Source organism: Parambassis ranga, chromosome 21 (genome assembly GCF_900634625.1).
Source record: "Parambassis ranga chromosome 21, fParRan2.1, whole genome shotgun sequence".
NCBI classification, from domain to species: domain Eukaryota; kingdom Metazoa; phylum Chordata; class Actinopteri; family Ambassidae; genus Parambassis; species Parambassis ranga.
In genome coordinates, this window is record NC_041041.1 from 5,690,855 (window position 1) to 5,712,833 (window position 21,979).

The 21,979-nt window shown below is 41.1% G+C and overlaps 5 protein-coding genes across 5 annotated transcripts; 3 read left to right on the forward strand and 2 right to left on the reverse strand.

The window, feature by feature from the left end:
- Nucleotides 1-1,405: 1,405 nt before the first annotated feature.
- On the forward strand, nt 1,406-2,332 carry LOC114426844 (olfactory receptor 52A5-like). Its single transcript, XM_028394494.1, has one exon. It carries the CDS (start codon nt 1,406-1,408, stop codon nt 2,330-2,332), a length of 927 nt encoding a protein of 308 aa, XP_028250295.1.
- Nucleotides 2,333-6,544: 4,212 nt separating this feature from the next.
- LOC114426846 (olfactory receptor 6N2-like) lies at nt 6,545-7,486 on the reverse strand. The gene has a single exon (XM_028394497.1). It carries the CDS (start codon nt 7,475-7,477, stop codon nt 6,545-6,547), a length of 933 nt encoding a protein of 310 aa, XP_028250298.1. The 5' UTR covers nt 7,478-7,486.
- Nucleotides 7,487-9,648: 2,162 nt separating this feature from the next.
- On the reverse strand, nt 9,649-10,820 carry LOC114426847 (olfactory receptor 10AG1-like). Its single transcript, XM_028394498.1, has 2 exons — nt 10,777-10,820; nt 9,649-10,615 (listed from the first exon to the last, which is right to left on the reverse strand). Exons 1-2 carry the CDS (start codon nt 10,818-10,820, stop codon nt 9,649-9,651), a joined length of 1,011 nt encoding a protein of 336 aa, XP_028250299.1.
- Nucleotides 10,821-16,630: 5,810 nt separating this feature from the next.
- On the forward strand, nt 16,631-17,569 carry LOC114426851 (olfactory receptor 2T27-like). The gene has a single exon (XM_028394507.1). It carries the CDS (start codon nt 16,631-16,633, stop codon nt 17,567-17,569), a length of 939 nt encoding a protein of 312 aa, XP_028250308.1.
- A 2,884-nt stretch (nt 17,570-20,453) lies between these two features.
- On the forward strand, nt 20,454-21,380 carry LOC114426852 (olfactory receptor 11A1-like). The gene has a single exon (XM_028394508.1). The coding sequence runs from the start codon at nt 20,454-20,456 to the stop codon at nt 21,378-21,380; it is 927 nt and encodes a 308-aa protein (XP_028250309.1).
- Nucleotides 21,381-21,979: the final 599 nt, after the last annotated feature.

A 21,979-nucleotide genomic window follows, 5' to 3' on the forward strand; every position in this document is an offset into this window, starting at 1 on the left:
AAGGTCGAAGGTCAAATGACACGATTACAAAATCGATCATTGACCTCCAGCCTAGGGTGTCCTGGTGCCACGTGCACCGATGGACAACCTTGTGCTCGAACATGGTGTTCGTTATGGACAAACCATGCCCAGCACAGAAGTCCAATAACAAAACACCACTCGGGTTCAGATCGGGGAGGCCGTTCCTCCCAATCACGCCTCTCCAGGTGTTACTGTCACTGCCCACGTGGGCGTTGAAGTCTCCCAGCAAGATGACAGAGTCCCCGGTTGGGGCGCCATCCAGCACCCCTCCCAGAGACTGTAAGAAGGTCAAGTACTCTACACTGCTGTTCGGCGCATACGCCGAAACCACAGTGAGAGACCTCTCCCCAACCCGAAGGCGCAGGGAGGCGACCCTCTCACATACTGGGGAAAACTCCAACACATGGCAGCTAAGCTGTGGGGCTATAAGCAAGCCCACACCAGCCCGCCGCCTCACACCATGGGCAACTCCAGAATAGAAGAAAGTCCAACCCCTCTCAAGGAGTTGGGTTCCAGAACCCGAGCTGTGCGTGGAGGCGAGCCCGACTATATCTAGTCGGTACCGCTCGGCCTCCCGCACAAGCTCAGGCTCCTTCCCCCCCAGCGAGGTGACATTCCATGTCCCCAGAGCCCGGCCACCAGGCACTCGCATTCGAGCAACAACCCCGGGCCTGGCTCCAGGGTGGGGCCCCGGCTGCGCCATGCCGGGCGACGTCACGGTCCTTGCTCTTCTTTTCTTCATAAGGGGATATTTGGACCACTCTTAGTCTGGCCCATCACCCAGGACCTGTTTGCTTTGGGAGACCCTGCTGGGGGCATTAAGCCCCCGACAACATAGCTCCTAGGATCACCTGGGCACTCAAACCCCTCCACCACGGTAAGGTGGCGGTCCATGGAAGGGCCATGAACTTCATGCATTAATAAATACAACAACATGGTTGTTCACATGAATGAACATTAATATTAGCCGATGTGAAAGAGGCCTTTAGCCTTTCTTTATAACCTTGCATAACCTTGATCTTTGTTGATAGACCGCTCTTAGGGATAGTAACAATAGACTTGGAATATTTTGGGTCATATTTATGGAGAAATATAGAAAATTTCTATTTGCTGATATTACATGTCCACAGAAGACTAGACTTTGATGGATCAAACATTGATCTGTTATTTCCCTTGGCAGGGCAATGCAACAGTGGGAGTTTCCTGAAGTTGTTTACATGTTAGTGTAAGGTTATTAAGATTAATGAGCCCTGTAGAGGATGAATGAGACTGATAAAAACAGTCCAAAATCATCGACACTTTCTGTGATTTTCCAACATGTTCAATTCATCGTTACAAGCTGCACAATCTGGCTGCTGTTGACAGTGTAGTTGGTTGAACATCGATGGATGTTGAATTAAATGTAACATATGTCACTCTTAACGGTTATGTGGAGCTGCAAAAATACAGATATCTTTATTTTGTGATCATGTTTCTAGCATATATTGCGATAATGTTTTGCAATTCCACTGTTGTGATTTTAATCTGGTTTCACAAAAACCTCCATGAGCCCATGTACATTTTCATTGCAGCCTTGTTAATCAACTCTATTTTGTACAGCACTGCTCTCTACCCGAAGATTTTGATGGACTTTTTGTCTGAAAAACAGATTATAACTTATTCAGCTTGTCTTTTTCAAGCTTTTGTGTATTACACTGTGGCGGGTTCGGAATTCTCGTTGTTGTCAGCCATGGCCTATGACAGGTATGTGTCTATATGCAAACCTCTAAAATATCCAACTATTATGAGTAAAGTAACTGTCAATGTCTGTCTGGCTTTAGCATGGCTTATACCAGCTTGTGAATTTGCAGTGTCAGTTCTGTTGTATTACAATACAAAACTGTGTGACTACACTTTAAATGGAATTTTTTGCAACAATTCAGGTTACAAGCATCAGTGTGTGACCTCTATAATAATATCAATATATGGTTTAGTCTTGTTGATAACTGTTTTAATTCTACCTCTGTTCTTCATCCTCTTCACATACACCAGGATACTTATAATAGTCTTTCAAGGTGGTAAAGAAGTGAGGAGAAAAGCTGCAAAGACCTGCCTGCCTCACCTGCTGGTTTTAATGAACTTCTCCTGTTTTGTTACTTATGATGTGATTACAGTTCGAATGGAATCGGATTTTCCAAAAACTGTTCGTTTTGTAGTAACCTTACTGATGCTTTTGTTTCATCCTCTCATAAATCCTATTGTATACGGAGTAAAAATGAAGGAAATCTCTAAACACCTCAAGAGAATGTTATGCTGGCTCAAATCACACTGATATATAAGTAAGTATAATTAACTAATGCATTGATTATTCTTCTGTAATTTTAGTAGGTTATTAGGAGTGACACGATTTTATTTATTTAAATTAACATGGTCATTAATGATGTTGCGTTGTGTATGATTAGTATATGATTACTATAAAGCAAAGATGAACATTAAGTCAAGGGCACTTGTCAGCACCACAGTGTAGTACTGTCTTCCCCTTTTTGTTGGTGAAAAATAAGAATAAAGTAACACTGGTACCCTTTGTGTGTGTTTTAAACACATTTACACAAGACACCATAGAAAACAATGAGATGAACAAGGCTGCAAAGTATTTAAATGATGTAAATATGATCACAAAGTAAAGATGCCCGTGTTTCTACATTTGCATGAATTTCTATGTAAACGTAAATTAAAAATGTAGGCAGATCATTTTACAAGTATTGCTTGGCTCTGTGGATTGTTTTTAATCAAACTGATTCATACTCCACCGGTCTCATTAAAGTCTCCACTAACATGTAAACAACCGCAGAAAACTCAAAATTCAATACATGGAACCTCTGGTAATTGAAATTTGCTGCTACATTTGTGTTTTAACTGGTGCATAGGCACGGGATAAGCAAAATCAGTTTCACATGGATGAACCTATTTTAAGTTCCACAATAGACTGCCATGCTGTAACTGTCAGAAACTTGGATAGACACAATGCATGTGTTTAGCTATAAGAATATATATTATTATATAAATATAATATATACAGCTACAAATAATAAAGCTGTGGCTCTTTAAGACTCTAGTTGCTTTACTAGCAGCTTCCAAATCTGCTGGTAAAGCAATGGAGTGCCAGAGCTGATCTCGGCTTCCCTGTACTGTCTGACCACAGTTGGGATCGAGGCCGGTTCTAGGCAGGGGCAAGAGGGGGCAGTGCCCCCTCAAATAAATGTCTTGCCCCGTCAAATCAAATTTTTAGAAGTTGAGAAAGCACATGTAATATACTCACAAAATTAATATATTACGTATTGACAAAAATCATCGGTAGCGGAAAAATCTGACAAGAAGGGGCACTTTTTTTTAGCGTTCCCTCGTGTCTGTCCGTGTGTATTCACAGGCTGCAGCGCACACACACATACCCTGAGCCCTGAGTAAACATCCAATCAGCGTCCGTATGCAAATGAGTCAACACGTAGTCTAACGGTGTAGTGACAGGTTTCAGTGTGGTTACGGAGAGGAAAGACATAGAAGAAGCTGCACACACGCATCTCGGGGAGTGTGAATACTCCGCGCCGAAACTTTGTTCTTGTTCTTGCCACCTCGGGAGTGAGGAGAAAGTTCTTTGTTCTCGTGGAGCATGCTCCCAGCTCTACAACAAACACAGAGACGTGTCCATGTCCGCTGAATGTGACAGACTGAAGACAAATGACCGCTGTCTGACAGAGCCCTACTAAAGCCCCGCCTCAGACTGTAGTTCTACACTGTTCTGTTTCAGATCACCACTGCAGTTTCTACAAAGCCAGCTTACTTAATTTCCACTCCAGCTCTAGCAGGACACAGACACTGCAACGCATCCATTTTATGTGAAAGTTTTTGCAAAGGGAAATAGGAGATAATTCACCACGACACTAAACATGCTTATGTATACAACGTGCTATCAGAGAGAGTCCGCGTTGTACGAGTGAAGTCCTCTGCCTTCTTACTGGCGGCACTCGCTGCAGCGCCACGGTCCTCTTGCCCAGTCCTCTTGTGCCATCTCTGCTGTCAGTTTATTTTATGTGTTTCTGTCTACATGGTGGCGTTAAAATTCACTGCAGCTGTCTGCAGCGGCCCGATGCGCATACACACACACAAACGTGTGCGCACACAAACACACATGCAGACACATGTGCGCACATACAGGTGAGCCCACTCCCAGCAGCAGGTAGAGTGCGTGTTGTTTTGCTCTCTGTTGCTCATGACATGCTGGGTTGACTTAACTCCATAGACTATGCTCAGATAAGCTATTGTAATAGGCCTACCACTACTCATATTAATAATAATATCAACATTAGTATTAATATTCAGAATAATAATAATAATAGTGTTGATGATTGGGGCCTTTTCAGTGTTAAATGTTCTTTAGAAATTAAAGTTTATTAATCTTTGAAAGGGTGTACTTGCATTATATGTCATTATTATATTAGTTGAACATGGTCTCAAAATGACAATATTATCGCTTATCGCAATAATTTCTCTTGGCAATTAATCGCCCAGCAAAATCTGTTATCGTGACAGGCCTGTTCATTACATGATCTATAGCCTATCTGCTGTGCTCTATATATTTTAGTGTTACTTTTATTCATAAGACTACCTTTTAGTTTTGTAAACTTAAACTTACCTTAGATTAAATGTTTTTGAGAATGAGACCATCCACATAAATGTTATGTTGTTAATTAATAAAATCTGGATTAAGGATATTTTATGTATTAAATTTTTATGTTTCAGTTTTCCCCTGAGGGATCGCCACCTTATAGTAGTCAGGGGGATTGCGTGCCTCAGTGCTATACCAGCAAAAGCTTAGTCTTCAGGTGGGACTCACAAGTTGGACAGGTCTGAAGATAAAAGCCTGACAAAGTGCAATCCACTTCTCCAGGCTGGCTTTGGACACAGCTAACAACCCAATTCAGCAAGGAAAATACTATCACTATAAGACCAGAGGAAAAAAGTGTTTTAACATGAAGTGTACACATGATGCCCCCTTCACATTTCTGACTGCCCCCTCATACATGCCTGTCTAAAACCGGCCCTGGTTGGGATGCTTTAGCAGGAACAGTTAACACATCTAAAGCATCCTACTTGGGATCCTATTAAACTGACATATGCTTCCTGAGGTTATTTGCACAGGACTGGTATTATTACTGGACCACAGATTTATGCAATACATGTTAGGTATTTTGTGGGGGGAAGTTTTACTTTTAAGTTTTACAGCACAGGAATAAGATCGCAGATGAGCTCTGCAACTATTATATTATCAGAGGTCTCCATGGCATTAGTCCAGGGGTCTCAAACTCAACTTACCCGGGGGGCCGCTGGGGGTAGAGTCTGGGTGAGGCTGGGCCGCATTAAGGCCGCATTAAAAAAAAGGGTTTCAAATTATTCAAAAAAAATCAAAAAAAGTACAACTGGTCCAATCGTCTCAATCTTTATTAATAACAGGTCAGAATAGGGATGCAAATTATTGATTCATTCAATAATCGTTAGTTGAATGACCTTATTGATCGATTAACGATTAATTGATAAACAGCGATTTTCCTGGGCCTGAATTTCCCTCTGTTTCACTAAGACTAATATCTAAACATTGTCATATTCGTTAATGAGTGATTTGCTGTACCGTTGGGGATACAGTACAGACAATGACATTTATGTAGGCCAGTATAACAAAAATCAATTGTGAATAGAAATTAAATACAATACGTAGGCTGCTTTAACATGAAAATAGGTTGTTCACTGGCTCAGCTGTTGCATGTTAAACATAAGGAACATAAAATAAATCCTGAATAGAAAGCTAAACAAAATATTATCTTTTATTAACCTAGTGGGCTGTTTACAAGTAAAATCATTAGCAGGGCCTATAAACTCCTTTAATCTGAGTAAGGCCTCCTTTAGAACAGTCACCTCTCCTGAAACAATTGTTTTTTTTATGGCTCACAGATTAGACATTCACATACATATACACTGGATGTACATGCGTCTTGTCCCAAATTTGCATTCTAGGAACAACAAATAATTACTCACTAGTTTAAAGTGGTCCTTTTAAACACACGTTGAAAGTGTTAATTAAATCATTTTCACAGGTGAAGCTCTAATCCAAATCTTGATTATAACAAATAAGTGAGAAATAAACTTAAATGAACATATGAAGTTACTATGTGCTTACAGGGCAAGACTTATGTCAGTCAGTGTACACTGTATGTAAAAAAATCTTTAACTTCACACTTGGCACTTTTGCAATTTTACATATGGCATATTTACATGTTGTAAAATAAATCATTTAAAAATAACACTGAACAATTTCATTGTAAAAAATTACTTAAAATAATTAAATAAAATACCTGAAGCAATTTATTCAATGACACTGTTAGAGTTACTTCAATCTTATTTTTATTTGTTGAGATCAAACTGCATCATAAATAACTTCCAACAATGTGCCACATAATTATTACAATAAAAAATATTGTTAATGTCTACACTCTTACACTTTGCCAGACTTTTGACAGAACAACCTTTTGAGGTGTTTAGAAATTTCCTTCATTTTCAGTCCATATATGATCGGATTGCAGAGAGGATTATATGATATTATTTGCAATGTCATTACAAAATATGCAGTTTTTGAAAGATCAGATTGCAACCGAACAATGATCATATCATAAGTCATTAAACAAGAATAATTGATTAAAACAAGTAAGTGAGGTAAACAGGTCTGTACAGCTTTTGTCCTGATTTCTCCACTCCGGTAGGCTATGATGAGTATCTTTGTGTATGTAAAAAGTATGAAAAGTGCAGGAAAAATTGCAATATTAAACAAAATAAGTAAACCATATATTTGCAGTGCTGCTGAAGTCACACACTGAAGGTAGTTAACTGAATTGTTACAAAAAATACCTTTTAACGTAAAGTCGCAGAGTTCTGTAATACCACATCTAACAACAGGCACAGAAACCTGACAAGCAGGCAGAAGCCAGGCCAACACTAAGAAGATATTAATGGTAGTTTTTCTCATGATAGTTGGATATTGCAGAGGTTTACATATAGACACATATCTGTCATACGCCATAGCTGACAACAGTAAGAACTCTGAACCACTAAGAGAATAAAACAGAAAAACCTGGAAGAGACAAGCTGAATATGAAATGATCTGTTTTTCAGATAAAAAGTCAATCAGAAGCTTTGGATATATTACAGTGCTCAATAGAACAGAGTTCAGTAATAAAGCTGCAATGAAAATGTACATAGGTTCATGTAGGTTTTTATGAATGATGATAAGACACATAATAGTGACATTGCTGCAGATAATCAATATATACATTGTAAACATAATCATAAAATAAAGATATCTATATTTGTTCAATTCTACATGACCACCTAGAGTTATATACGTTACATTCATTTCAGCATTCATAAACATTATCAATAAGAAGACATTAAATAAGTCAAAATTTGTCCCAAGCAGCAAATATATTTAAATGAATACAGAAGTCTTACTATGTTCAGTGTGTCTCATTCACCTACATACTTGGTGTTTTGTTCCTCTTCAGTAAGTGAACTGTTTGAGTCAGATCATGTATTTAATGAGACTTCTTTACCCTCTACAGATCTCATTAACTCCTCTGTGAAGAGCGTCTACCCTGTTACCACTTCATCAAGCTCTGGAGGCCTGAACTGATAGGTGTTAGACCTTGTTTACTAGGGGTGGGACGGTTCAGGAAAAAAAGCCGAACCGTTCAGTACACGTGTTTGGGGCACGTGTTCTGTTCGGTTCTGGACATGCGCATCAAGTAATACAGGGAGGCATTTTTACCCCAGCATATAGACGAGTGTTGCCAACTTGGGGTCTCTCTCACTACATTTGGTGGCTTTCCAAACTTTTTTTTTAATCAGAAGCTACTATTGACTTCCTCTGGTGACTTTTGGAGACTGACGTGAAATCATTCTGCAGTCAGGTACTGTCCGCAACAAGCAGCGGTCAGTCTCCGTAGCTTCACGCAGCAGGTTCAGCTGCAGGCAGAGCAGAGAGACCCACAGCACTCTGCGCCCAATCGTGCGCAAAAGCTGGAGAAGGTCCCGTCATGGTTTACAGAGCGGGATGTAAATAGCATATTTCAATGGCAAAAATAACATAAAAATACAGACATCAGTAACGTTAGCTTAACCTAGCGTAGTCATAGAGTTCAGTCTATCCAACTAGCAACCGTGGACAAAGCAACACACGTTCTCTGCCCGACGGTGTGTGTCTGTGTGTGTGTGTTTGTCTGTGCATGTGTCTGTCTATGTACGCACATCGGGCCTCTGTGCGCAGACATCAGCGCAGAGAAAAATGACATGCTGCCGTGCAAATAAGATAAATAACACGAGCTGTTTAGTTTGTTTAATAAAAGAACGAGGTATAGACCTGTTCTATAGTAAAGGTTTTCTTAAATGGCTTCTGTTATTATCTGGTGCTATATAGAAATTAAAAAGAAATGAAATTGACTTGACCTGATATAATGATAGGGGAAACACTGAACTGATTCTTAAATATGTTGAATGTTGGATAAATAGGCTGTATAACTTTATATTATATAACTGTTTAACTTTATATTCTGCAGTCTGAGATGCTTGATGATATGATGCCCTACACAATCGCACAATGGCATAATGATCTTTACAAAAACTATATATAACAAAGGGGGGCTTAGAATCAGTGGATGGTAAATTCTAGAGACTGGTGACTAAGCCAGAAAACTGATCATAAACTAAATAAAAAACATTATGCACCACTCGGTGCTCTGGCCCTAATTACTGAATTAAAACTTTTTTACTTTAAACCATTTCCCCTTTTGAAGTCTCTCAGCAGTTTCAAACTCGTGATATGAAAATTGATAGTATGCCATGACATTTAAAAAAAGAAGTATTACTTCAGTTGTGTGACAACTTATTCATGAGAAATGTAAATGAATAGCTATCACTCATCAGTGTCTGTAACATCAGTGTTATTTTATTGTTTTTTCTAGAACTTACTACAGCATATGAAACAGTCTAAATACAAAAATACAAGATGTGATGAGAACTGTCTTATCAAGCTGCTTCTCTCTCTCTCTCTCTCCTTTTTCTTTTTTTCAAATATTTAAGAGGCAGCAGCACTTTATGTTTGTTATGTGTAACCCTTCATCATCCTGGTTACTTTGCTGACTTCAATAAATGAGAAAAAAAATGACATACACCAGCAAAAATATTTGATACCTTTTTTAACAACATAGTTGCAGGTGATTATAGTCATATTGTGAATTTCAAATAACAACATGCTCTCAATAATGTATGGATGAGTTAATCCAGATTTGCAAACTTCACATGAAAAAGAGAAAAGAGAGAAAACTCTTTTGTTCATTGGTTGTGATTTCAAATCAAATTATCAATACAGTCAGTGACAAAAGTACAAATATGAATGTCATTACAGAGAGCATGTTTTATTATAACATAAACTGAAAAGAGTGACTGCTGAAAACGATAACTTTAAAAATAAATCTGCATCTAAATAACTTCTCAACACTAACCAGCTGCTCTTCAATCGCTTCAATAGGACAATAACCAAAATTACTGTTAATGTCTACATTTTTGTTTGCTTTGACCGAACAGCCTTTTTAAGTGCTTAGAAATTTCCTTCATTTTCAGTCCATATATGATTGGATTGCAGAGAGGATTATATGCTATTATTTGCAATGTCATTACAAAACGTGCAGTTTTTGGGAACTTAGTATCCAGCCTAACAATAGCCATATCATAAGAGAACAAACAAAAATAGTTGACAAGAACGAGTAAGTGAGGTAAACAGGTCTGTGCAGCTTTTGATCTAACATCTCCACAACTCCGATGAGCTATGATGAGTATCTTTGTGTATGTAAAAAGTATGAAAAGCACAGGGAATACTACAACGTTAAATAGAACAATCACACCATACACAGAGAATGGCGTGGAACTCACACAGAAAAGATGGTTAAATGAATTGTTACAAAATATACCTTCCAGGGTTAAGTCACAAAGTTCTGCATTAGCACGTCCAATAACAGGCACAGAAACCTGACAAGCAGGCAGAAGCCAGGCCAACACCAGGAGTATATTAATGGTAGTTTTTCTCATGATAGTTGGATATTGCAGAGGTTTGCATATAGACACATATCTGTCATAGGCCATGGCTGACAACAATAAGAACTCTGAACTATTAAGAGAATAAAACAGAAAAACCTGGAAGAGACAAGCTGAATATGAAATGATCTGTTTTTCAGACAAAAAGTCAATCAGAAGCTTTGGATATATTACAGTGCTCAATAGAACAGAGTTCAGTAATAAAGCTGCAATGAAAATGTACATAGGTTCATGTAGGTTTTTATGAATGATGATAAGACACATAATAGTGGCATTGCTGCAGATTATCAATATATACACTGTGAACATAATGATGAAATAAAGATATCTGTAATTATTCACCTCCACATGACCACCTAGAGTTATATATGTTACATTGATCTCTGCATTAATGAACATTATCAATAGGAAGACATAAAATAATCTAAATAAGAACAAGGAACAATGAAATGAAATATAGATGAATATATAAGTCTTACTCTCTTCAGTGTCTCATTCACTTACAGATACTTGTACTAGGTGTTTATTCATCTTCAGAAAGTGAACTGGTTGAGTCAGATCGTGTATTTAATGAGACTTCTTTACCCTCTATGGATCTCATTAACTCCTCTGTGAAGAGTGTCTACCATGTACCTACTTCATCAAACTCTAGAGGCCTGAACTGACAGGTGTCAGACCTTGTTTACACTAATGTGCATTTCTCTGCACTTTCTGAACCACAACAATTCAAAACAGTCACAGGACTGAGGTGTACCTAATACCACAGTGAACTATGTAACCAGTTAACTTCAGTTCTGAACTAAATTCAGTCTGCAATGGTTGATGACAGAATAACCCACACAATGCTGTAGTGTCTTTACCAAACATATGGACTAAAAAAACAATAGACTGCTTTCTGATTAAAGTGTCTCAACTAGGCCCAGGCATGAAGCAAATGATTCTGTTCTCTATTAATAAGTACCTTTCCAATGTCAACAGAAGGTGTACAGAAGGTCAATAAATTTTTTTTAACTCACTCATTTGAGTTATATTCAGGCTTTAAATTATTGAAGGACTGCTCTGAGTGACAGGTGGGTGCTCTATACATATATCTACAGTATGAAATCCCTGCCCCCATGGCTGCCCACCCACCTCAGCCCCACTCACGCTCCCCATAATTGTCTGTATCTGGAGTTTTGTTTAACTGTGATGGTCAGAGCATCCTGGAGCCTCAAACCAAGACCCAAAACAGCGCTTCAGTTTGCGATATCACAGAAGCTCAAAACATGCTTTTTTAAAAAACATTTTTATAGATACATATGCATTAGTGTACAAATAATGTTGTTTTTACTCTCCTGCACCCCCTCCATGGACCGCCACCTTACTGTGGTGGAGGGGTTTGAGTGCCCAGATGATCCTAGGAGCTATGTTGTCGGGGGCTTAATGCCCCCAGCAGGGTCTCCCAAGGCAAACAGGTCCTGGGTGATGGGCCAGACTAAGAGCGGTCCAAAAACCCCCTTATGAGGCAAGCAAAATCAAGGACCGTGACGTCGCCCGGTATGGCGCAGCCGGGGCCCCACCCTGGAGCCAGGCCCGGGGTTGGGGCTCGAATGCGAGCGCCTGGTGGCCGGGCCTTTCCCCACGGGGCCCGGCCGGGCTTAGCCCGAAGGAGCGACGTGGGGCCGACCTCCCATGGGCCCACCACCGGTGGGAGGAACCGTAAGGGGCCGGTGCAGAGTGGATTGGGTGGCAGTCGAAGGCGGGGGCCTCGGCGACCTGATCACCGGACACAGAAACTGGCTCTGGGGACATGGAATGTCACCTCGCTGGGGGGGAAGGAGCCTGAGCTTGTGCGGGAGGCCGAGCGGTACCGACTAGATATAGTCGGGCTCGCCTCCACGCACAGCTTGGGTTCTGGAACTCAACTCCTTGAGAGGGGTTGGACTCTCTTCTATTCTGGAGTTGCCCATGGTGAGAGGCGGCGGGCTGGTGTGGGCTTGCTTATAGCCCCACAGCTTAGCTGCCATGTGTTGGAGTTTTCCCCAGTATGTGAGAGGGTCGCCTCCCTGCGCCTCCGGGTTGGGGAGAGGTCTCTCACTGTGGTTTCGGCATATGCGCCGAACAGCAGTGTAGAGTACTTGACCTTCTTACAGTCTCTGGGAGGGGTGCTGGATGGCACCCCAACCGGGGACTCTGTCATCTTGCTGGGAGACTTCAACGCCCACGTGGGCGGTGACAGTAACACCTGGAGAGGCGTGATTGGGAGGAACGGCCTCCCCGATCTGAACCCGAGTGGTGTTTTGTTATTGGACTTCTGTGCTGGGCATGGTTTGTCCATAACGAACACCATGTTCGAGCACAAGGTTGTCCATCGGTGCACCTGGCACCAGGACACCCTAGGCCGGAGGTCGATGATCGATTTTGTAATCGTGTCAGCCGACCTTCGACCTTGTGTTTTGGACACTCGGGTGAAGAGAGGGGCTGAGCTGTCAACTGATCACTACCTGGTGGTGAGTTGGATCCGTTGGCGGGGGAAGAGGCTGGACGGGCCCGGCAGGCCCAAACGTACTGTGCGGGTCTGCTGGGAGCGTTTGGCCGAACCCTCCGCTAGGGAGATCTTCAACTCCCACCTCCGGGAGAGCTTCACCCAGATTCCGAGGGAGGCTGGAGACATTGAGTCGGAGTGGACTATGTTTTCCACCTCCATTGTCGATGCAGCAGTCCGAAGCTGCGGCCGCAAGGCCTCTGGTGCCTGTCGTGGCGGCAATCCCCGGACCCGGTGGTGGACACCGGAGGTCAGGGATGCCGTCAAGCTGAAGAAGGAGTCCTATCGGGCCTGGTTGGCTTGTGGGACTCCTGAAGCAGCTGATAGGTATCGGCAGGCCAAGCGTGCTGCAGCAAGGGCAGTTGTAGAGGCAAAAACTCGGGCCTGGGAGGAGTTCGGGGAGGCCATGGAGGAGGACTATCGGTCAGCCTCAAAGAGATTCTGGCAAACCGTCCGGCGCCTCAGGAGGGGGAAGCAGTACTCTGCCAACACTGTATTCAGTGGAGGTGGGGAGCTGTTGACCTCGACTGAGGGGGTGGTTGGACGGTGGAAAGAGTACTTTGAGGGCCTCCTCAATCCCACCAACACGCCTTCCATTATGGAAGCGGAGGCTGATGACTCAGTGGTGGACTCGTTCATCACCTGTGCTGAAGTTGCCGAGGTAGTCAAAGAGCTCCCCGGCGGCAAGGCACCGGGGGTGGATGAGATTCGCCCTGGGTACCTTAAGTCTCTGGATGTTGTGGGGCTGTCTTGGTTGACACGCCTCTGCAACATCGCGTGGCAATCGGGGGCAGTGCCGCTGGACTGGCAGACCGGGGTGGTGGTCCCTCTTTTTAAAAAGGGGGACCGGAGGGTGTGCTCCAACTACAGGGGGATCACACTCCTCAGCCTCCCTGGGAAAGTCTACGCCAGGGTACTGGAGAGGAGAATTAGGCCTATAGTCGAACCTCGGATTAAGGAGGAGCAATGTGGTTTTCGTCCTGGCCGCGGAACACTGGACCAGCTCTATACCCTCCGCAGGGTGCTGGAGGGTTCATGGGAGTTCGCCCAACCAGTCCACATGTGTTTTGTGGACTTGGAGAAGGCGTTCGACCGTGTCCTTCGCGGCATCTTGTGGGAGGTGCTCTGGGAGTATGGGGTCCGTGGCCCTCTGCTGAGGGCCGTTAGGTCCCTGTATGGCCGGAGCAGGAGTTTGGTTCGTATTGCCGGCAGTAAGTCAAACCTGTTCCCAGTGCATGTTGGACTCCGGCAGGGCTGCCCTTTGTCACCGGTTCTGTTCATAATTTTTATGGACAGAATTTCTAGGCGCAGCGAGGGACCGGAGGGGATCTGGTTCGGGAACCATAGGATTTCATCTCTGCTTTTTGCAGATGATGTTGTCCTGTTGGCTTCATCGAGCCGGGACCTCCAGTGTGCACTGGGACGGTTTGCAGCCGAGTGTGAAGCAGCTGGGATGAGAATCAGCACCTCCAAGTCTGAGGCCATGGTTCTCGACCGGAAAAAGGTAGTCTGTCCTCTCTGGGTCGGAGGAGAGCTCCTGCCCCAAGTGGAGGAGTTTGTGTATCTCGGGGTCTCGTTCACGAGTGAGGGGAAAATGGAGCGGGAGATTGACAGACGGATCGGTGCAGCTTCCGCAGTAATGCGGTCGCTGTACCGGTCTGTTGTGGTGAAGAAGGAGCTGAGCCGGAAGGCGAAGCTCTCGATTTACCGGTCAATCTACGTTCCTACCCTCACCTATGGTCATGAGCTTTGGGTAGTGACCGAAAGAATGAGATCGCGAATACAGGCGGCCGAAATGAGTTTCCTTCGAAGGGTGGCTGGGCGCTCCCTTAGAGATAGGGTGAGAAGCTCAGTCACCCGAGAGGAGCTCGGAGTAGAACCGCTGCTCCTCCACATCGAGAGGAGCCAGCTGAGGTGGCTCGGGCATCTGGTTCGGATGCCTCCTGGACGCCTCCCTGGGGAGGTGTTCCGGGCATGTCCCACTGGGAGGAGGCCCCGGGGAAGACCCAGGACACGGTGGAGAGACTATGTCTCTCGGCTGGCCTGGGAACGCCTCGGGATTCCCCCAGAGGAGCTGGAGGAAGTGTCTGGTGAGAGGGAAGTTTGGGTGTCCCTGCTTAGACTGCTGCCCCCGCGACCCGGCCCCGGATAAGCGGTAGAAGATGGATGGATGGATGGATGGATGGACTCTCCTGCACTTCCAACAGCTTGTTGCTTTGTCATTATTAGTAATGTAACCCTTTGGACACATGTTTTGTGTTTACAAATATAACATTTGTTCTTATTTCTACCTTTTTCCTATGTAAATATCACAGTGGATCATCATCTTTATCGGAATAATTTTGTAATTAGGGCCCGAGCACTGAATCGTGCAAGAGACCTATTGAAATGCAAGCGTTTATTATTATACTTGATTCTGGTTACGCCCATGGTTTTGCGATTTTGACCCCCCGAACGTGCTCAACAACTCACCAAATTTGGCACAAAATTTTCCCCCGACAAAAATCGCGACTTGACACTGTCGCCATTGGCCGGCGTGGCTGCATGGCTCTGCAGCGCCCCCTAACGTGTGAAAATATTCACCGGAACTGCTACAGATCTGCCACTTGGTACACTGATGTATTGCCTTGTGACAAGAAAAAAAGCCTCTTGGACGAAAATTCCACGACGTACAGGAAGTCCGCCATTTTGAAAAACCACGCCATGTTCACATTTGCACTCCCGGCACTCTAAAAACCTTCTCCTAGGGGACTTGCCCAATCTGCACTTTCCCTTAAGGGGTCAGGGACCAAAAGTTATCAAAACCGCAGCACTTCGTTGTACGGTCTGGCTGTGGCGCCACCACGAAGTTTACCCTTCACCACCGCAGAGGAAATTATTTGTGGCTGTATCTCCCACATACTTCGTCCAATGTGGATGAAAAAAATCAGGCATGCTAGGCCTGTCATTCTGAACAGATTGATATAACCATATGCACATGCGGGTTACTGGTTACTCTTACAGGATCAGGGACCAAAACTTCTCAAAAACCCAGCACTTATCCGTCTGGCTGTGGCGCCACCATGACTTTGCCCCTTCCCCAATGCACAGGAAATAGATGTTTTTGGATGAGGGAGATACCCTCATACTTCATCCTATGTGGATGTAACTTTACTGTCATGCTGAGCATCTGACTCTGCACAGATTGATATGCTGATATGGCCGGAGGACCTGTCTTTTGTATATGTGTGTTTTGCTATACTCTGCTGACCTGCAGACCACTGCTCGTGCCGGTACAGGTGGGATAGAGGTCGTGGGACAATAGGAGAGGCGGTGGCTGTGACTCCCGCGGACCGCAAGGGCTGCGAGGGCCTGTCATCGCTGCTTGCAGCTTTAATTATAATTGAATTGCTGAACAAATAAATGCACAAAATCCTGACAATCCTGTTCAGCAACCACCAGGTACCAAACAAAACTGATAAAATTCTCAATTCTTTTTAATTCTGAAAGCTCAACATTCCAAACAATGGTTAAAGAACAAAGTTCAGTAATGGTCAATCAAGGTTCTGACATTATTCCAACTAAATGTTGTGGAAGCACCTGAACCAGTACAGATTAATGGCCTTCCTGAAACTGAAGTTTACAATCAATCTGAGTACAAAGTGTGACTTTAGTTATGAATGCTTTGTTTTTTTTCCTGCAGCCACATAAATGAGGTCAAGACTTGTCTCTATGATTGTTACTGTTCATGGAAATTCTAATGAGATCCATGGAGGATGAAATAGTCTTATAAAAACATTTACTGGTTCAGACAGTAGGATGACATCATATCAGTGAATGTCAAGGACAGGTAACTGAATGAATGAGTAAATATGTGTTTTAAAATATGTGTTAGAAAGAACTTAAAGTTCCTGTAAAGCATATTTGACTTTTGAAATGGATGCAGAATATAATTTGACATATATAACTCTGGGTGGGCATGTGGATGTCGACAAATTTAGATACCTTTACTTTATGATTGTTTTTCTTGTATATATTTTTATACTCTGCAGTAATTCTGTCATTGTGTACCTGATCTGGATTCACCAAGACCTTCATGAGCCCATGTACATTTTCATTGCAGCTTTGTTACTGAACTCTGTTATTTTCAGCACTAATATCTACCCAAAGCTTTTGATCGACTTTTTATCTGAGAAACAGATCACAACTCATCAAGGTTGTGTTTTACAGTATTTTATGTTTTATACCTTAAGTGGTTCAGAATTCCTACTGTTGGCAGCTATGGCCTATGATAGATATGTCTCTATATGTAAACCTCTGCAATATTCAATGATCATGAGAAAAAAAACAGTAGGTATGTTGCTGGCTCTGGCTTGGCTCCTACCTGCCTGTGAGCTCATGGCATTAGCAATAATCACTGCAAATCAAAAGATCTGTAGCTTTACTTTGAATGTCATATTTTGTAATAATTCAATTTACAAACTTCATTGTGTGTGGTCAAGAGTAATATCTTTATTTGGGGCACTCATTTTAGTGAATGTTGTACTTTTGCCTATACTGTTTATACTGTTTACATATGCAAAGATATTCATAATAACCTATAAACACTCTATAGAAGTCAGGAAAAAAGCTGCACAGACCTGTCTACCTCACCTGTTGGTTTTAATCAGCTTTTCATTTTTGATTACATTTGATGTTGTTTTAGTTAGACTAGAATCTGATCTTTCAAAGACTGCACATTTAATAATAACATTACAAATGATTTTGTATCATCCTCTTTTTAATCCAATCATATATGGCCTGAAAATGAAAGGAATTTCTAAACATCTTAAGACATTACTCTCTCACTGTAAATCTTTTCTCTGTAATAACTGATACAAGAAGTGATGAGTGTGACCCTTGGAATGTATTATGCTTGGGTAAATTGATTTGTTTTAATGACTGCTCATGCTGCAGTTTCTACATGTTACATCATTTTGGTCCTGCAAATCATTTATAATTATATATATATAAAATTGTATGTTTTATTCAGCTTTACATTTTCTGCATGTATGCACATCCTGTTTATGATTAAATCAGAACATTTTTTGAACTGAACTTAGAGATGAGATTATATTACACCTGTTTTAGTACTTTCACACTGTTTTAGACTTGCATTGATTAGATACATAAATTACAAAGCAAACTGCAGCTTAAGAAAACCTGTGCAAATAGACACAGAAGTGAAGACCCTTCTGTAATAACAAATACAGTACATGACACTGTGTTCCTTGTTTTTATATTATATATTGTTGCATAATTGGACTTGCTTTAATAACTGACAGTAAATGTTAGTGTTTAATATTATGACTTCTGTCCAACCTCTCATGCTGATGATGGTAGCATCAAGAATAATTTCAACTACTTTTGAAAAATCAGTCTTGCAAAATAAGCACAGAATAGTGCCCCTTATCCTTCAACTGTAGCTAGGCTACAGAGTCCTGGATTGACATTGTTTTATAATTAAACACTGTGAAGTCGTGAGAGAGGGAAAGAGACAATAACTGCATCGGCCAACTTGAGTTCTCCTGCCATCAAATACAGCAGCAGGTACTTTGTTTAGTTTAGTTTTTTGGGTATTTTATGAAGTCCCCCAAACTCTAAATGTAATATAATGTAGGAGTTTTTCACACATTGCTCAAATTGTCACTTGTGCACATGATGAATAAGACAACATTCCTTTGAAATAATTTCTTTGAACTAGAATTTGTTGCTCAAAGGTTATCTTTGCAACAATTAAATACACTCTATTTATGTAATAATGAACTGATTAGACATTGACGTCCACTGGATGAAAGATCTTAATTGTAATAACGTTGTGTAGAAACAATTGTATAAAATTCCTTTGAAATCTATAAATTGAATTTTCTTGGACAGCAAAGGCCTATTTCTACAAAATTGTAACTCTAGTGGATTAAATTTACAATTAGATGTGTCTGTCTGGCAAACCACAGATAGGTCACCTACAAAAAAATGACTTGTCTGATGGTGATGGACCCAAAACCTCCAATGACCTCATGATCACCTACACTGGGCTCAGATGCATCTAAGGGTACAAAGCTGCTTGTAGCCTTACTGTGAATTGCTCTTGTCCAAATGAAATAGAACCAAGTGACACTATTAGCTAGTGTGAGCTGTAATGTATTTTAAATTATTTAATTTTGGATTTTTTTCAATTTCCATTGAAATTAATTTGCATGTCATTATTTAATGTATGAGTAAAAATGCAGTCAGTTATTAATTTAGTTACTCTTTGCCTATAACAACTCATGTGATAGGCCGCTAGGATACAGAGAAACCAGGGTAACCTCTAAGCAGCTAAAGTCCTCTCACATTGGCTAATGTTAATGTTCATGGGTCCACATCAGGAGGACACTGAACATTCATAGTGTGTATGGCAGAGCTTTAAGCAGAAAAAGTCTGTAGTTGCTAAAGCTTATGTGGACAAACCAGAGGACTGCTTGGAATATATTTTGTGGGCAGATGAGAAAGAACTGCACTTTATTCCAGTACATAAACTGGAATAATTGGGGGCATTGGGGGTAGCACGGGCGCAGTGGTGCACGTATAGCAGGTTTGTCCAATAACCGGAAGGTTGATGGTTCAATCCTAACTCCTCCCTAAGTCATTGTTGTGTGTCCTTGGGCAAGACACTTCGCCCTGCCTGTGGCACGCCTTGCTAGTCATTGTATGTAACCTATAAACACTATAGAAGTCAGGAAAAAAGCTGCACATACCTGTTTACCTCACTTGCTGGTTTTTATCAACTATTCATGTTTGATCATTTTTGATGTTGCTTTAGTTAGAATAGAGTCTGATCTTTCAAAGACTGCACAGTTAATAATTACATTACAACTGATTTTGTATCATCCTCTATTTAATCCAATCATATATGGCCTAAAAATGCAAGAAATTTCTAAACATCTTAAGACATTATTCTGTCAATGTAAAGAAATTTAATTCTGTAACAACCAATAGAAGATGTGATTAGTGTGACTCTTAGAAAGTATTGTGCTTCGATAAATTGATTGTATGACCTCTGCATGTTTTGACCTAGCTTTAGCCTTTTTTACTTCATCCTGCCTGTAGCACACCTTGCTAGTCATTGTATGACACTGCTTGGCAGCAGCCTTAAACAGCCTTAAACTATTCTATCCTATCTGTACAACATGGTGGTGATAGTATGATGGTTTGGGCCTGTTTCACTGAATCAGACCCAGGAAGACTTGCCTGAATTGAAACTATGAATTCTAAATTACACTACTGGATTTGACAGACATCTGTCTGTAAGGTCAAGACAAAGTGGGTCATGCAGCAACATCTGTGCAAGTCATTTTACAAAAGAATGGTTAAAGAAGAAAAAAGTTCAGTAATAGTCAAGTCAAAGTTCTGACCTTATTTCAACTAAATGTTGGATCTTACAATCTTACAAAGTCTGTGAGTTTAGTTATGAATGCTTTGTTTTTCATTTTCCCTGCAGCCACATACGTAAAGTCAAGAGTTGTCTACATGATTGTAACTGTTGATGGAAATTCTAATGAGATCCATGGAGGATAAAATAGACTTATAAAAACATTAACTGGTTCGGACAGTAGGATGACATCAGTGAATTTCAAGGCCAGGTAACTGAATGAATGAGTAAATAAGTGTTTTAAAATAAACCATTTTAGAAATAACTTAAAGTTCCTGTAAAGCTGTTACAGCATATTTGACTTTCTAAATGGATGAAGAATATAATGTAACATATATAACTCTGGGTGGGCATGTGGAAATTGACAGATACAGATACCTTTACTTTATGATTGTTTTTCTTGTATATATTTTTGTACTCTGCAGTAATTCTGTCATTGTGTACCTGATCTGGATTCACCAAGACCTTCATGAGCCCATGTACATTTTCATTGCGGCTTTGTTACTGAACTCTGTTCTTTTCAGCACTAATATCTACCCAAAGCTATTGATCGACTTTTTATCTGAGAAACAGATCACATCTCATCAGGCTTGTGTTTTACAGTATTGTATGTTTTATACCTTAAGTGGTTCAGAATTCCTACTGTTGGCCGCTATGGCCTATGATAGATATGTCTCTATATGTAAACCTCTGCAATATTCAATGATCATGAGAAAAAAAACAGTAAGTATGTTGCTTGCTCTGGCTTGGCTCATACCTGCCTGTCAGCTCACTGCATTAACAATAATCACTGCAAATCAAAAGCTCTGTAACTTTACTTTGAAAGTCATATTTTGTAATAATTCAATTTACAAACTTCATTGTGTGTGGTCAAGAGTAATATATTTATTTGGGCTTCTCAGTCTAGTAAATATTGCACTTTTGCCTATACTGTTCATACTTTTTACATATTCAAAGATATTCATAATAACCTATAAACACTCTATAGAAGTCAGGAAAAAAGCTGCACAGACCTGTTTACCTCACTTGCTGGTTTTAATCAACTATTCATGTTTGATCATTTTTGATGTTGCTTTAGTTAGAATAGAGTCTGATCTTTCAAAGACTGCACAGTTAATAATTACATTACAACTGATTTTGTATCATCCTCTATTTAATCCAATCATATATGGCCTAAAAATGAAAGAAATTTCTAAACACCTTAAGACATTATTCTGTCAATGTAAAGAAATTTAATTCTGTAACAACCAATAGAAGATGTGATTAGTGTGACTCTTAGAAAGTATTGTGCTTGGATAAATTGATTGTATGACCTCTGCATGTTTTGACCTAGCTTTAGCCTTTTTTACTTCATCCTTGGGCAAGACACTTAGCCCTGCCTGTGGCACGCCTTGCTAGTCATTGTATGACACTGCTTGGCAGCAGCCTTAAACAATTTCCCTCTGGGATTACTAAAGTATCTAAAATAATAAATGAAAAAAAAAATAAAGTAAACCTATTCTATCCTATCTGTACAACATGGTGGTGGTAGTATGATGGTTTGGGCCTGTTTCACTGAATCAGACCCAGGAAGACTTGCCTGAATTGAAACTATGAATTCTAAATTACACTACTCGATTTGACAGACATCTGTCTGTAAGGTCAAGACAAAGTGGGTCATGCAGCAACATCTGTGCAAGTCATTTTACAAAAGGATGGTTAAAGAAGAAAAAAGTTCAGTAATAGTCAAGTCAAAGTTCTGACCTTATTTCAACTAAATGTTGGATCTTACAATCTTACACAGTCTGTGAGTTTAGTTATGAATGCTTTGTTTTTCATTTTCCCTGCAGCCACAT